General features: G+C 39.5%; 1 protein-coding gene across 2 annotated transcripts in view; it reads left to right on the forward strand.

The window, feature by feature from the left end:
• The window catches only part of AIG1 (androgen induced 1), a 278,823-nt gene extending 269,701 nt beyond the window's left edge, over positions 1 to 9,122 (forward strand). Inside the window, exons 5-7 of one of the 2 annotated variants that reach the window (XR_008686926.2) lie at positions 2,290 to 2,453; positions 3,062 to 5,160; positions 8,451 to 9,122. Coding sequence is in view for 1 of the 2 variants with exons in the window: in XM_055433558.2 (XP_055289533.1) it covers positions 2,290 to 2,453; positions 8,451 to 8,488 (202 nt within the window). In the remaining variant the exon portion in view is untranslated. The remainder of the gene's footprint in view (positions 1 to 2,289; positions 2,454 to 3,061; positions 5,161 to 8,450) is intronic. The other variant, XM_055433558.2, reaches the window with a different exon arrangement.
• Positions 9,123 to 13,019: the final 3,897 nt, after the last annotated feature.

Genomic DNA, 13,019 nt, shown 5'->3' on the forward strand with positions numbered 1-13,019 from the left:
GCAATGCAGGAGACATGGTTTCGATCCCTGGGTTGGGAAGATCCTCTGCAGAAGGGAATGGCAATCCACTCCAGTATGCTTGCCTAGAGAATTCCATGGACAGAGGAGCTTGGCGGGCAGCAGTCCATGGGGTCTGAGAGAGTCAGACATGACTGAGCAAGCATGCACAACATCATATTTATCATTTTAACTATCTATAGGTGTACAATTGAGTGTCATTTAATTCATTCATGATGTTGCATAATCATCACCACTAGCTACACCCAAAATATTTTCATTATTCTCAACCTAAACTCTGTACCATATATAATCACTCCCTATTCCACATCCCCCCTAGTCCCTGGTAACCTCTATCATACATTCTGTCTCTACAAATTTGCTTATTCAAGTATCTTATATAAATGAAATCATACAATATGTGCCCTTCTGTGTCTGGCTTATTTCACTTAGCATTATGTTTTCAAGGTTCATCCATTTGTAGCATGCATCAAAATTTTATCCTCCTTTATAGCTGAGTAATATTCTATTGTGTGTGTATACAACATTTTATTCACCCATTAATCTGCTGATGGACACTTGGGATGTTTCCACCTTTTGACTATTTTGAATAATGCTGCTGTGAACATTGGTGTACAAATATATATATATATATATATGTCCTGCTTCAGTTCCTTTAGATACATACCTCAGAGTAGAATTTCTGAGCCTATGAAACTTTAATACCACAGATAGACTATATCTGTTGATGTTCAGTATGTGTGTGTGTATATATATATATGTATGTATCTCTACTTTATGCATTGAAAGAGTAATATTTCTTTGCTACCTTCCTAGAACCAATTTTTACTTCCTTGTGGTGGAAGCAGTATCACCCTCATTGAGATTGCAAGCTCTAAGGTAAAGGCAGGTTTGCTGTCTCAGATGAGATTTATAGAAAGGCAATATACACATAAATCAACTGCTCAAAGAGGAGTGAAGCCATTGATGATATGGAAAATGACCCCCAAACACATAAATGTTTAAAGTAATTTTTATTACCCATGAAATAAAGTAATTTGTATCCTATTTAGTCTTCAGAATTAACAACGGTTGATAAAGTAATGAACCCAAGACTGTTTTGGAAAATAGCTCTCAGCAGTTATGTCAGTACTAAACCAACGATGCAGATATTCTTACTAAACTTTTAAAAACAATGGAGATTAATGATATATTCCCAGTGAGCCTAAAATATCTCCAGAACACAAATAGAATAATTACAAGCAAGGAATATGTAAAGCATGGTGAAAAAAAAAGATGAACAAAAAGTGATCCATGGGAAGCCAGATGTCAGCGAGGTTACTGGATGGTTCTGTCAGCACATGGGATTCCTACTGGTCCCTAGTTGGAAGGCAGCATGGCAAGGATCCTGGAACATTCTCACCTAGGTGTTATGATAGTATGGTTGCCTAATGCTGTATTGTTTCATTACATAAAGAAGAGATTAGGACAATTATATAACTGTGTTTAGGAAAATAACAGTTTCAGATACTTGACTAGACCCTTCAAGTGTCAGGAGAGGCAAGGAGAGAATGGGAAAGTGCAAGATTGGAGGAAACTAAAGAGACACGACTGCTAAAAGCAACATGGGATCCTGGACCAATAAAGGACATTGGTGGGAAAACGGGAGTTTCAAGTGAAGTCTACAGTTTGATTACTTCATTTTAGCAACTGTACCATAGTTCAGTTCAGTTCATTACCTGTTGTTTAGTCACTAAGTCGTGTCTGACTCTTCTGCGACCCTATGGACTGTAGCTCACCAGGCTCCTCTGTCCATGGGATTTCCCAGACAAGAATACTGGAGTGGGTTGCCATTTCCTTCTCCAGGGGATCTTACTGACCCAGAGTCTCATACATTGGCAGGTGGATTCTTTACTATGAGCCTCCAGGGAAGCCTGAGGTTAGATAAGATGCTAAGATGCAGGGAAGCTGAGGGAAGGGCATACTGGAACTCTTGGTACCATATTTACAGCTCTTTCCATGAGTCTGAAATTCTTGGGTTGGTCAAAACATTCATTCCGTTTTTTCTGTTACATCTTATAGGAAAATCGGAGTGAACTTTTTGGCCAACCCAGTATTTTAGAATAAAAAGTAAAAGAAAACAAACAACAACAAAGTTTCTGGTAGCTGCTGAGCAACTGACATTGCTGACCACGGTTTGGAGTTGGGGGTCTGTATTTATCATTAGCGGCAGCTCTGAAATCTGACGTCAGACTAACTTCTATCTCTGTCTCCTTTCCGATTCCACTGCAGGGTGTGTTGGGTGCATCATGTAACCGGGATGTGGGTATACCCTTTCCTGGAACACATTGGCCCAGGAGCCAGAATCTTCTTCTTCGGGTCTACAACCATCTTAATGAACTTCTTGTATCTGCTGGGAGAAGTTCTGAACAGCTATATCTGGGATACACAGAGAAGTAAGTATTGTTCAGGGGGGCATAAAACAAAAGAAATGCTGCAGAGACAGATGGAAAATTCCACTGTAGCACAGGATCCCTTATGAAGAGTTTCATTTTTATAACTTCAATATTAAAAGCTGCTGGCAGTTACCTGAAAGGTTTATTACTTACTGTGTCATTTTCGCTAGTAAAACATCCAGATCTAAAAGAAAAGAAGCACCTCTATAAAATTTTATAGGGAGAAATGTAGTGTTTGCCGGGAAAAAAATTAGGAAATTCGTTCTGATTAACAAAATACTGCCTTAGCTAAAAGGACTCTCTCCCCACCCCGATGAAATAGATAAATTATTAAATATAATCGAACAGTCTCATTAGAAATCACCCAGATCTCCACTTTTTGCATCATCGTCTGTGTGGGTGCAGAAGCTGCTGAGAGGTCTTGCCACCATTCTGCTAAAACTCTGGGCAGCACAGGAATGCCTCCGGCAAGAATGATTCACCAGTGACTGTCATATTCAAGACTTGAAGGTGGCAAAGAAGAATGGGCAGTAAAGGGTAATACTTCATGGCTGCAAAAACCTTCTTAACCTATGATTTGATTTCTCTTTTGTTTCTGTTTATGGCAGAGCCTCCATCTTGGCAAGACACATAACCTTACCCCAGCTGTGCAAAACTGGTCCTAAGTCTATGTCAGATAACATAAAAATGGGAAGGTGGAAAAAGTGACAGCAAAGTATGTAGTGATTTGAGTCCTGCATGAAAATACATCCAAAGGGAAGATGGTTTGAGGATCTTAGAGAGCTCTGGGCAACTCCTCCGATACAGTCACAACATTGTAGATGTCACCTGTAAATGATCCCTGTTCCACAAAAATTGGGCATCCTGCTTTGTGCCAAATACTATGCCAGGAGGTTGATCTAATTAGACAAATAAAACCCAGTCATTGCATGTTATTGAATTGGACTTCTTTTGTGTGTGGATCTTCTAAGATTGCATGTGTCAAGGTGTTGGCCAGTGTTAAATGGCCCAGAGGAATTTGAGGGTTTCCTTTCTCAGCAGCTGGCTTGATTTCAGGCAGTGTTCTATTAGGAAAAGTGCCAAATATTTGTATTCAGTTCAGGCTGTAGCTTGGTGGACCAGAAATTATTCTTTTAGTAATTTTCTTCTCTGTTCAATGGAATTGTAATCTTTCTCTATTAGATAACTTACAAAAGTATTTAGTTAACTTACAAAAATATTTTGAGAACAAAATATAAACTTTTCTCAGCTTCTTGAGAGAAAGGCCGTATTTAAATTTAAGCTAACGTGTCCAGTCTGTTATTCAGAAAGTACTTGTGACTCCAGCTTCTCCTCTGTTAGCTCGAGTCCCATCTTCATTTGCTTATTGTTCTACTACTTCTAAAAGAGAATGGTCTGAAAACCAGGAGAGAAAAAAGCCAGTCTAGATTAATAGAATATTGTACTTTAGCACCTTTGAGTTAGACATGCAAAATGAATAGTGAAGCTAAGGTTTTTTGGGGTTTTTTGTTTTTTAATGATCTGTCCAGTTTAATTTGTGCCATTCTCTTAAGCGATACAAGTTAAGGTCAGCTAACATTTTGTAACTCATTTCAGATGCAGAGATTTATTTTATCTACATGGAACCATCCAGTTAATTCCCCAAAGGCAGATGTTTTCTGTCAAGTGGGCATCTTTTTGTTTATGCAAGCAATTGAAAACTGATGGCCTCCTCCAAATTTTACCTGCCAAAAAGTTTTGTAAGGCCTACACAGAATTTTTGTTTTAGAAGCAGTATTTAAAAGTTGGGCGATTTCACATAAAGTCCAGATTTCTCAGCTAATCAAGTATTTTAAGATCTGGCAACTCCAAGCCCACTGTTCTCTGCTGGCAGCAATGGATTAGAATTGGGTATCAGTTGCCCCCTTTCCAATGGCTCTTAAGTTTTCCCTAGTTCTCACCTGGCCATTTTGCTCCTTCACAGTAGCTGCCTGGTTCTGTAGGTAGTTGAATTTGAAATTGCTGATTAAATGCAGTCACACGTGTGTGTCTGTCTGTATGTGTGTGTTAGAAGGAATTGAGTACAATCAAGTACAGTGTTACAAAATCCTGATTGCCTTTATTCCACCCCAGACAAAATCCCTCAAGGAGAAAGAATGCCAAATTTGAACCCCCTTCCTTGGACCCATGATTAGGGATTTTTAATGGCTCAGTTTCCTCCACTTGGTTATGCTGGCTTCAACTTCAAAATAAAAATTGCATTATTAGCGTCTTAGAATTAAAATTAGATTAGAAATCATCTAAACCAATCTTATTTTTAACTAAGAGGCAGCTGAGCCCAGAAATAAGTGACCCACCACAATAGATGGTAGCAGAGTCAACACCATTCAATCCAAGCACCATGTCTAGAGAACCATGAGAATGTCGCTCCTAGAAACCCAGACACAGGAGAACACAGAAACTTCACTCAGAATCATGGATCCAGCTTACAGAATGACAGAACAGATCAAAATGGATATGAACCATGAACAAAAATCCCTGAAAACAGGCTAAATTAGCAATGAAACATTTTGCTCTTTTCAAAAGAAAATATTAATAACTCAAAGTGACTTTGTGGATGCTATGTTGGTTTGCTAGGGCAGCTGCAACAAAGGACCACTGACTGATCAGCTTAAACAGTGGAAATGTAATATCCCACGGTTGTAGAGGCCAGAAGTCCAGAATCAAGGTATTGGCAGGGTTGGTTGCTTCTGAGGCCTGTGAGGGAGGGATCTGTCCCAGGTCCCTCTCCTTGACTTGCAGATGGCTGTCTTCATGTTCACATGGCATTTTGCCCTATACGGGCTCTCTCCAAATTTCCCCTTTTTATAGAGACATTGGCCATATTTGATTAGGGCCATCCTGACAACTTCATTTTATGTTAGAAAAAATGCTATCCATGAATAAAATCACATTCTGAGGTATGAGGGTTTAAGTTTGGGGAGACATAATTCAGCCCATAACATTCTACTTTCTGCCCCCCAAAATTCATGTCCTTCATTCATGCAAAATACATTCCTAATAGCCTCCAAAGTATTTCCAGTATCAACTCTTAAAAGTCCAAAATCTCATCTTAAATATCATCTGTGTCAGGTATGGATAAGACCTGGGTTATGGTTCATCCTGAAGCAAAATTGCTGTCCAGCTGTGAACCTGTGAAACCAGACAGAAATTTATCTACTTTCAAAACACAGTGGTGGAACAGGCATAGAACATGTATCCCCTTTCCAAAAATGAGATTGTAAGGAAAAAGGGGGTCACAGTTCTCAACCAGGTTTGAAAGTAGCAGGACAAATTCCATTCGAGTTTAAGGCCTGAGAATAATCTTTGGCTGAAGGCTGTATCCTCAGCACTCATCAGAAGGGGGAGTGTGGCCCTACCGTCTCAGGCAGCCCTCTTGGGCCAAGGAGGAGTGAACCCCTGAACCACCTTCGGAGTCATTCATCCTTCATTTCATCTTTTCTCTGTCCCTTTCAATCCAGGCTCGCTGTGTTTCTGCTGACACTAAATTCTCCCATGTAATTTCTTGAGGGTCCAAATCGTCAGACAGGAGGGCCCCCTCAGGTCTTTCCTGGCTTCCGCTGAAACGGTAAATTGGGTCCATGGCGCACATGCCTCATCTCTTTAGCAGATGGTTGTCCAGACACAAGCTTGGCCTTCCCTCACATTCTGAGGTCCTGGGCTTTAGGACTTCCACATAGGAATTTGAGGGGGGACACAGTACAGCCTGAAACAGCTGACATATTCTGTGCTTAAGCTAAAACTTTCTTTTAATTTCAGTGCATCTGACTGGAGTGACCAGTCTTATTAAAGTCAAATTTTTACGACCGGAAGTGAACATGTCCGAAAGTGAAAGTTTGGGGTGAAGGAGGAGAAAGCAGGCCAAGAGGAGAAAGGAGAGGAGGTCAGAGCCAGGCCCATGGGACAGAAGCCTCCACCTTGTCCGCCTCACTCCCCACCGGTTTTCCATCCTACTCATGTCCCCCACAGGCCCACACAGACCTCCAGGGTCGGTCCCGCTGCCCTCAGGGCCCCTCTCCCAGCCTGGGGGAACCACATGTGACTGACTCTCTCAAGGTCAATCAGCTCTTCCGCTCCGTTTCTGACAGAACATCCTGCCTCAGCTTCGTGACAGGTTTCTTTCTGCTGGTTGTGTGGAAATTATACCTCTGCTTCTTCCAAATATTATTTACAGCTGTCTAATTTTTTCCCTCCACCTCAAAGCTGCCAAACTCAAGTAGGTGGGGAGCCATTTTCCCCGTCTGGGTCAATGAACAGGCCCTGTTCTCCACCCCCGCTGTTGAAGATTCCACTCTTGCTGCCAGCTCAACCCATCTACAGGAGAACACTTAGCAGGAAAGAGACTTTGAAAAGAAAAGCAAGCAGTTATTAGCTTCTCCACAGGAGAGGGAGCATGGGACAGAGTCGGGACCCAAATCATGTGCACTCTTTGAACAGAATCCGTGTTGTGTTTTCCTGCCTTTGCCTTGGTTACCCAATAACAACCAAGCCATCTCCTGCCTTCTCCCCCCTCAGCCCTACTCCTCCTCCCTTCACACATCCTTACTCTTCAGCTTGAAGTTTTCCTTAATATGATTTCTGAGAAGTACTTTGGAAAAAGTGTTACAGATCTCTGCCAGTTCCTTAGTCATGAAAACCAAACCTTAAAGACTGTCTCGGGACACCTGTTCTGAGCATGTTACCCACATTCCACCGCTACCACGCTGACCATGCAAAGCAGGTGGTGCTAGCAGCCGGGGTCTGGAAGAAAGGGTGGGGGTGTCTCTCCAATTGCCAGCCCCATTGTGATCACCCTCCAGGTTTCCTTCGGCTGCTTTTCCCCTAGTTTGCCCTTCTCTTTAGTCATTGCTCATCAGTTTATCTCATAAAGATTACTTGAGCTCCTGCCATGAGACAGACACTGTGTTAGGTGCTCAGGATATAATTAGGAACAAAATAGTGGGCTCTGCCCTCAGAAAACTTGCAACTTTTAAAAGAATACCAGGAACTTGCCTGTGGTTCAGCGGGTAAGACTCCATGCTCCCAATGCAGGGGGCCCGGGTTCTATCCCTGGTCAGGGAACTGGATTCCACAGGCCATAACTAAAAGATCCTACATGCCACAACTAAGTCCCAGTACAGCCAAATAAATTATTAAAAAAAAAGAATACCAACAAAACCGGCAATAGATGGGGTTCTTTTGCTCCAGCAAAAAGGCTCCAAGAATTTGATGTTAGGACAAAAGTGTTTAAGTAGAAGCAAAAGAAAAAAAGTGGGGAGCATTTGCCAGATTTAACTTTAATTTATGAGAGTGACCTAAACATGTTCATCTCCAGGAAAATGAAATATCACTAACTATTCATTACAGACAACTGGCGAGGTCTCACCAGTCCGGTACATATGAGTCTCTCAGGAAGAAAAACATAGTTCTACCAGGCTTGGGTTGAATAAAGGGAGAACTCGAGTTTAAGTACACGTGGGTCTGGAAATAAATAGTTCTTGTGGCTAAATAAGCTCTCTATGAGAGCTTATAAAAATAAAACAAGAAAAATGATTTGACTTTTGAAAATCCAGAGTCCTTGCCTTGGAAAGAGTCATGAGTAAAGTAAAAATAAATGAGGTCTCTTTGAAACTCATCAGCACCACACCTCCTGTTACTAGAAGCTGGTTACAAGGCAGTCCGATTGGGATTTCTGTGCAAACTCAACGAGTCAAGAACTAACTTGTGTTCCTCACTCCCAGAGGCCATAAGAGCTGGGTGTGTCACAGAGGTGTTATGTCCCAATTTGAGGGGAAGGAAGGAGAGGGAGGTCACTGAGGATATTTCTGGAGAAAGTTGTGAACGACTTTCCTTCTTAGCTAGAAGAAAAGGGATGGGCATGTAGGGTGGGTGGGGAGAAGTGTGATGAGATGAGAGTTCTTTTAAACCTGCTCCTGCTGAATCTGATGTCCACATAAAGTGCTTTGCCTGTACTTCTAGGTATGGAAGAAGAGAAAGAGAAACCTAAATTGGAATGAGATCTAAGTCTAAACAGAAGAGCAGAATGGAGCTACGTTTGAAGACTCATTACCCCCTGGGCATCACAGATGGAGGAGACGAAGCTTCAAAGAAAATGGTGGAACCAGCCTCTGTCTCCCTGCCCCAGAGGGAGGGAACACCTTTTATGGAAAAATATGTGTAAGAATAGAATATGGATATTTCCAAAATAACTTCCCCTCAATTGTGTTTTAAAGAATTCTTTCCAAAATCACTACTGATAATAGCATCTTTTTTTTTTTGACTCTTCTAGTTTTTACAACTGAAATTGGTCATTGGATTTTAATTTTTGCGATTGTAATTCCATTTAATCAAGGAAGAAAAGAATCCTATTGTGTTTCTTGTTGGAAAATATGTGAAAATCAAAGGGGCTTGTGAAGCAAAACATTTGTGTATTTATTTTTTTCCTACACTGAGTAACGTAAGCGTAAGCCTGGAGGAAACGGGACGGATGTTCCCTATTGCAATAATGTCATGATTGCCTTAAACAGGCAATATTAGTAATAACTGCATTGATTTAGTCAAAACCCTGAGTGTATTTGGATCTTATGATTTAATCTTGTGAACATTTCCTAGATGCAAGCTATAACTTTAATAAACAACAAGTAACCCCTAGCCCGATGTCTACATGGTGCATCTCAAAACCCTAGCAACACTGGTGTTTCTTTTCTTATTTTGTTTCTATTATTAATACTTCACGAAAAATGGGTTTATTGAGCCTCTGCTGTGATTAGTCATCAGTCATGTCTGACCCTTTGTGGCCCTCTGGACTCTAACCCACCAGGCTCCTCTGTCCATGGGATTTTCCAGGCAAGAATACTTGAGTGGCTTGCCATTTACTTCTTCAGGGCATCTTCCCACCGAGGAACAAACCCGCATCTCCTGTGTCTCTTGAATTCTTTATCCACTGAGCCATCAGGAAAGCTCAAGTTCCTATAATTTTTGTTCGTTTGTTTTAAAAATGTGGATCTTTCTGATAAACCCAAAAAGAGAGAAAAGCTAACTCATGAAAAATAAAGCTAACTTAAGAAATCTTTGACCATAATGATTGTTAAATAATACTCACGCCAAATAGGTAGCAGAAAACACATGAAATCGTAGAGAAATATAAGCAAGGAATGAATAAAAATAAAACAAAAATTAAGGCAGCAAGAAACAAAGTGGACCTGACAAATATATTGATTAATAAATGCAGTATCTCATCTATACAAATAGGATTAAAATATGCAAACTACTGATACATTAACTGAAAAGAAAGAAACACAAAATACTTGGCAAAAAAAGCACAGTTCAGTTCAGTTCAGTTGCTCAGTCGTGTCCGACTCTTTGCGACCCCATGAATCACAGCACGCCAGGCCTCCCTGTCCCTCACCAACTCCCGGAGTTCACTCAAACTCATGTCCATCAAGTTGCTAATGCCATCCAGCCATCTCATTCTCTGTCGTCCCCTTCTCCCGCCCCCAATCCCTCCCAGCATCAGAGTCTTTTCCAGTGAGTCAACTCGTCACAGGAGGTGGCCAAAGTATTGGAGTTTCAGCTTTAGCATCTGTGAACAAATTTTTAATTATAATAATATGTTTTAAAGTTCTATAGCAACAAATTCTTAGAACCCATGAAATGTGTAATTTTCAAGGAAAATGGATTCAATAAGAATTAGAAAGCTGTAATGGATTGAAATTCATGAAGGATATCTTTTTAATGTTCAGTTAACAATCTCCAAAAAAGGAATTGGGTCCAGAGTATTTTATGAGCAAGTTCTTGAAAACTTTCAAGTAACAATTCTCATGTTTATTAAATTGTTCCAAGATTACAAAATGATGAAACACTTCCCAAATTATTTTTCAAAATTAATAAAACCCTCAAAGCCAACATAGCAAAAGGAATTTTTTTTCCTTGCTTTAACAAAAATATCAGCACCATAAATCCAACACTTATAGGAATCATTTTTCAAGAGGTTTATTCTAAAAATTCAAGGATGGGTTAATACTATGATTTTTGTTAAAAAAAAAAAAACATTGTCTCAATAGTACACGAAGAAAAAACTCATCTGATTCTCTCCATAGTTGCTCTGAGGCAGTTGAGAAATTTTAGCATTTCTGATAATACCATTAGTAATATAAATATATTTCATATTATGAGAAGCAGTAGTCATCTCAAATTCCCTTTTAAGGTCAGAAACCAGATAAAGATGTCCGTGACAATGTTACTGTTATTTTTCTGAGATGTTTGTGTGAGCTACATCCAGCATCAAAAAAGTTATATTTTGACCTAAAGTGAAAAAGTTTTATGTTTTTAAAAAATGGTTTATATAACTATAGAATTGATATTATTAACAGAAAGGAAAATTAAATATTGTTTAAAAAGAGGCAGGAAAGGAGCAAAACCACCAGAGGAAATTATTTCTCCAGTTGACTCTTAGAATGAAGAAACCTCAAAGAATGGAATATTTCTCAGGGCTTTCTGGGGCAGTTCCTCTGGGACCCTGTTACTACGCCTCTTCTCTAACAAATAGCACTTTCCTATTATTGCCACCAAAGCAGCACCTAAAGAAATTGACACCTGTGGGGCTTTAGACCTAAAGCTGATACAACTCATTTCTCGGCAGCACGCAGAGTTCACACACCGCTTTTAGGTTTGAAATATGATTCTGTGATCAGATTTGCGGTTAAGTTTGGTTTTCGCATGGTAGATCATCTTTGCTTTGGGAACCCCAGGCCCTGAACTCTGGCCACACTTCTGGCAGGATGCCCAGGGCTGTCTGTACCGGGACAGGGGATTCCCTAAGACACTGCCACCCAGCCCCGGTGCTGCCAGTGCACCCCCTGACCCTCCACAGAAGCCCCAGGCCTGCCCTGGGGCAGAATCCGTCAGGATGACTCGACTAGTTGCTCTGCTAATCACCAAGTGGAAGAGAAAAATGATTACCTGTGATTTCCCTCTTTGGCTTGGATCCATGGGCTTAACCCCACCAGTGCGCAAAAGGATGTTCATGCTTCACCCTCTTCCCTGTGCGTCTTATAAAGACAAATGTGCCATCCACGTTCTTGAGGGAGCAGGGAGGAGTGATGTGCTTTTAACTCCACTTCTGAAACAAGAAATAGTAATTAATGCAAATCATTAGATAAACATTTAACAAAAAATTGTTCCAAAGGTGCACCACAGTGAAAAGCTTCTCAAATTATTTTTCAGACTTAATATACCCCTCAAAATAAACCAAAAGAGCACAAAATTTTGCTTATCATAGGTAAAATACTAGCAACCTAAATCTAATAATTACTATAGTAAAGTAATAATTTTTCATGACAAAATGATGTATATTTTTCTGAATAATTTTTTGTCTGAATAATTCATAAGTTCAATGTAACTCCATTCTAAATTTGACAAAGTTTTTTTTTTCCATTTAGCAGAAGAATAAGTAAAAACTGAAAACCTTGAAGCGGACACTTAAAGCATACGTGTGCTATTAAAACAAATAAAAATCCGATGATTAAAATAGCATGATATGGCTCAAGAATAGAGAGAAAAATAAACAAAACAGAAAGCAAACCCCGAAACAGGTCCTAGTATACATATCATTGTAAAAGTTCTGAAAATATCTTAAGGTCAAATTAAGACTGTTGTTATATATGTCATACAAGTTTTCAGTAAGTGAGATTTATCAAAAGGAATCTATTTAATACTCCAACAGGGTTAAACATATATAAAATACTTTATTTTGCCATCAATTTAAGGCTACCAGAGGAATTGGTGAGGGATTATGATACACTGGTACTTTTCTTTAGTGAATACTGGAAAAACAAGTACAAGTGCACAATGCATATTACATTCACTGTAAATTGACTGAGTCCCTATATAATTCACTCTTCTAGGCTGTGGAGAAGGAAATGGCAACCCACTCCAGTGTTCTTGCCTGGAAAATCCCAGGGACAGGGGAGCCTAGTGGGCTTCCGTCTATGGGGTCACACAGTCGGACACGACTAAAGTGACTTAGCAGCAGTAGCAGCATATATATATAGTAAATAATAAAGATAGCATTTCAAAGCAGGAAGGGCATAATAAATGGTTGAAAAGTGCTGCAACAAATGAATAACTATTTGGTAAAAAAAAAAAAAAAAGAGAGAGAAAGCTAGATTTCTCTCTTAAAAAACACACCCAAAATGTAAACACATAAAATTTCAGATAAAGTAATGAAATGTAAAAAGTATAAAAATATAAGAAAATATATATGAATATTTCACCCTATAATAGAGATGGGGTAAGGTATATATATATATATATATAATATGTAATATGTATATTATATGTATAATAATATATTTGTGTATTTAGGAAATTTATTATTACATATATATGAGGAAATTGAATATAATATACATTAAGAAATTGAATCTTCAGGTCTTATAGTTGATATACTGTGGGGTAACTGAGAGAATACCAAGATGAGATCAGGATAATAAGAGCACCATTTCCTTAAATAAGAAGCATGGAGGTGAATTAGGCTGGGATGGGTTT

This window comes from Moschus berezovskii, chromosome 10, assembly GCF_049115385.1.
Source record: "Moschus berezovskii isolate FMDL1 chromosome 10, NW_MosBer_1.0, whole genome shotgun sequence".
Lineage (NCBI taxonomy): Eukaryota > Metazoa > Chordata > Mammalia > Artiodactyla > Moschidae > Moschus > Moschus berezovskii.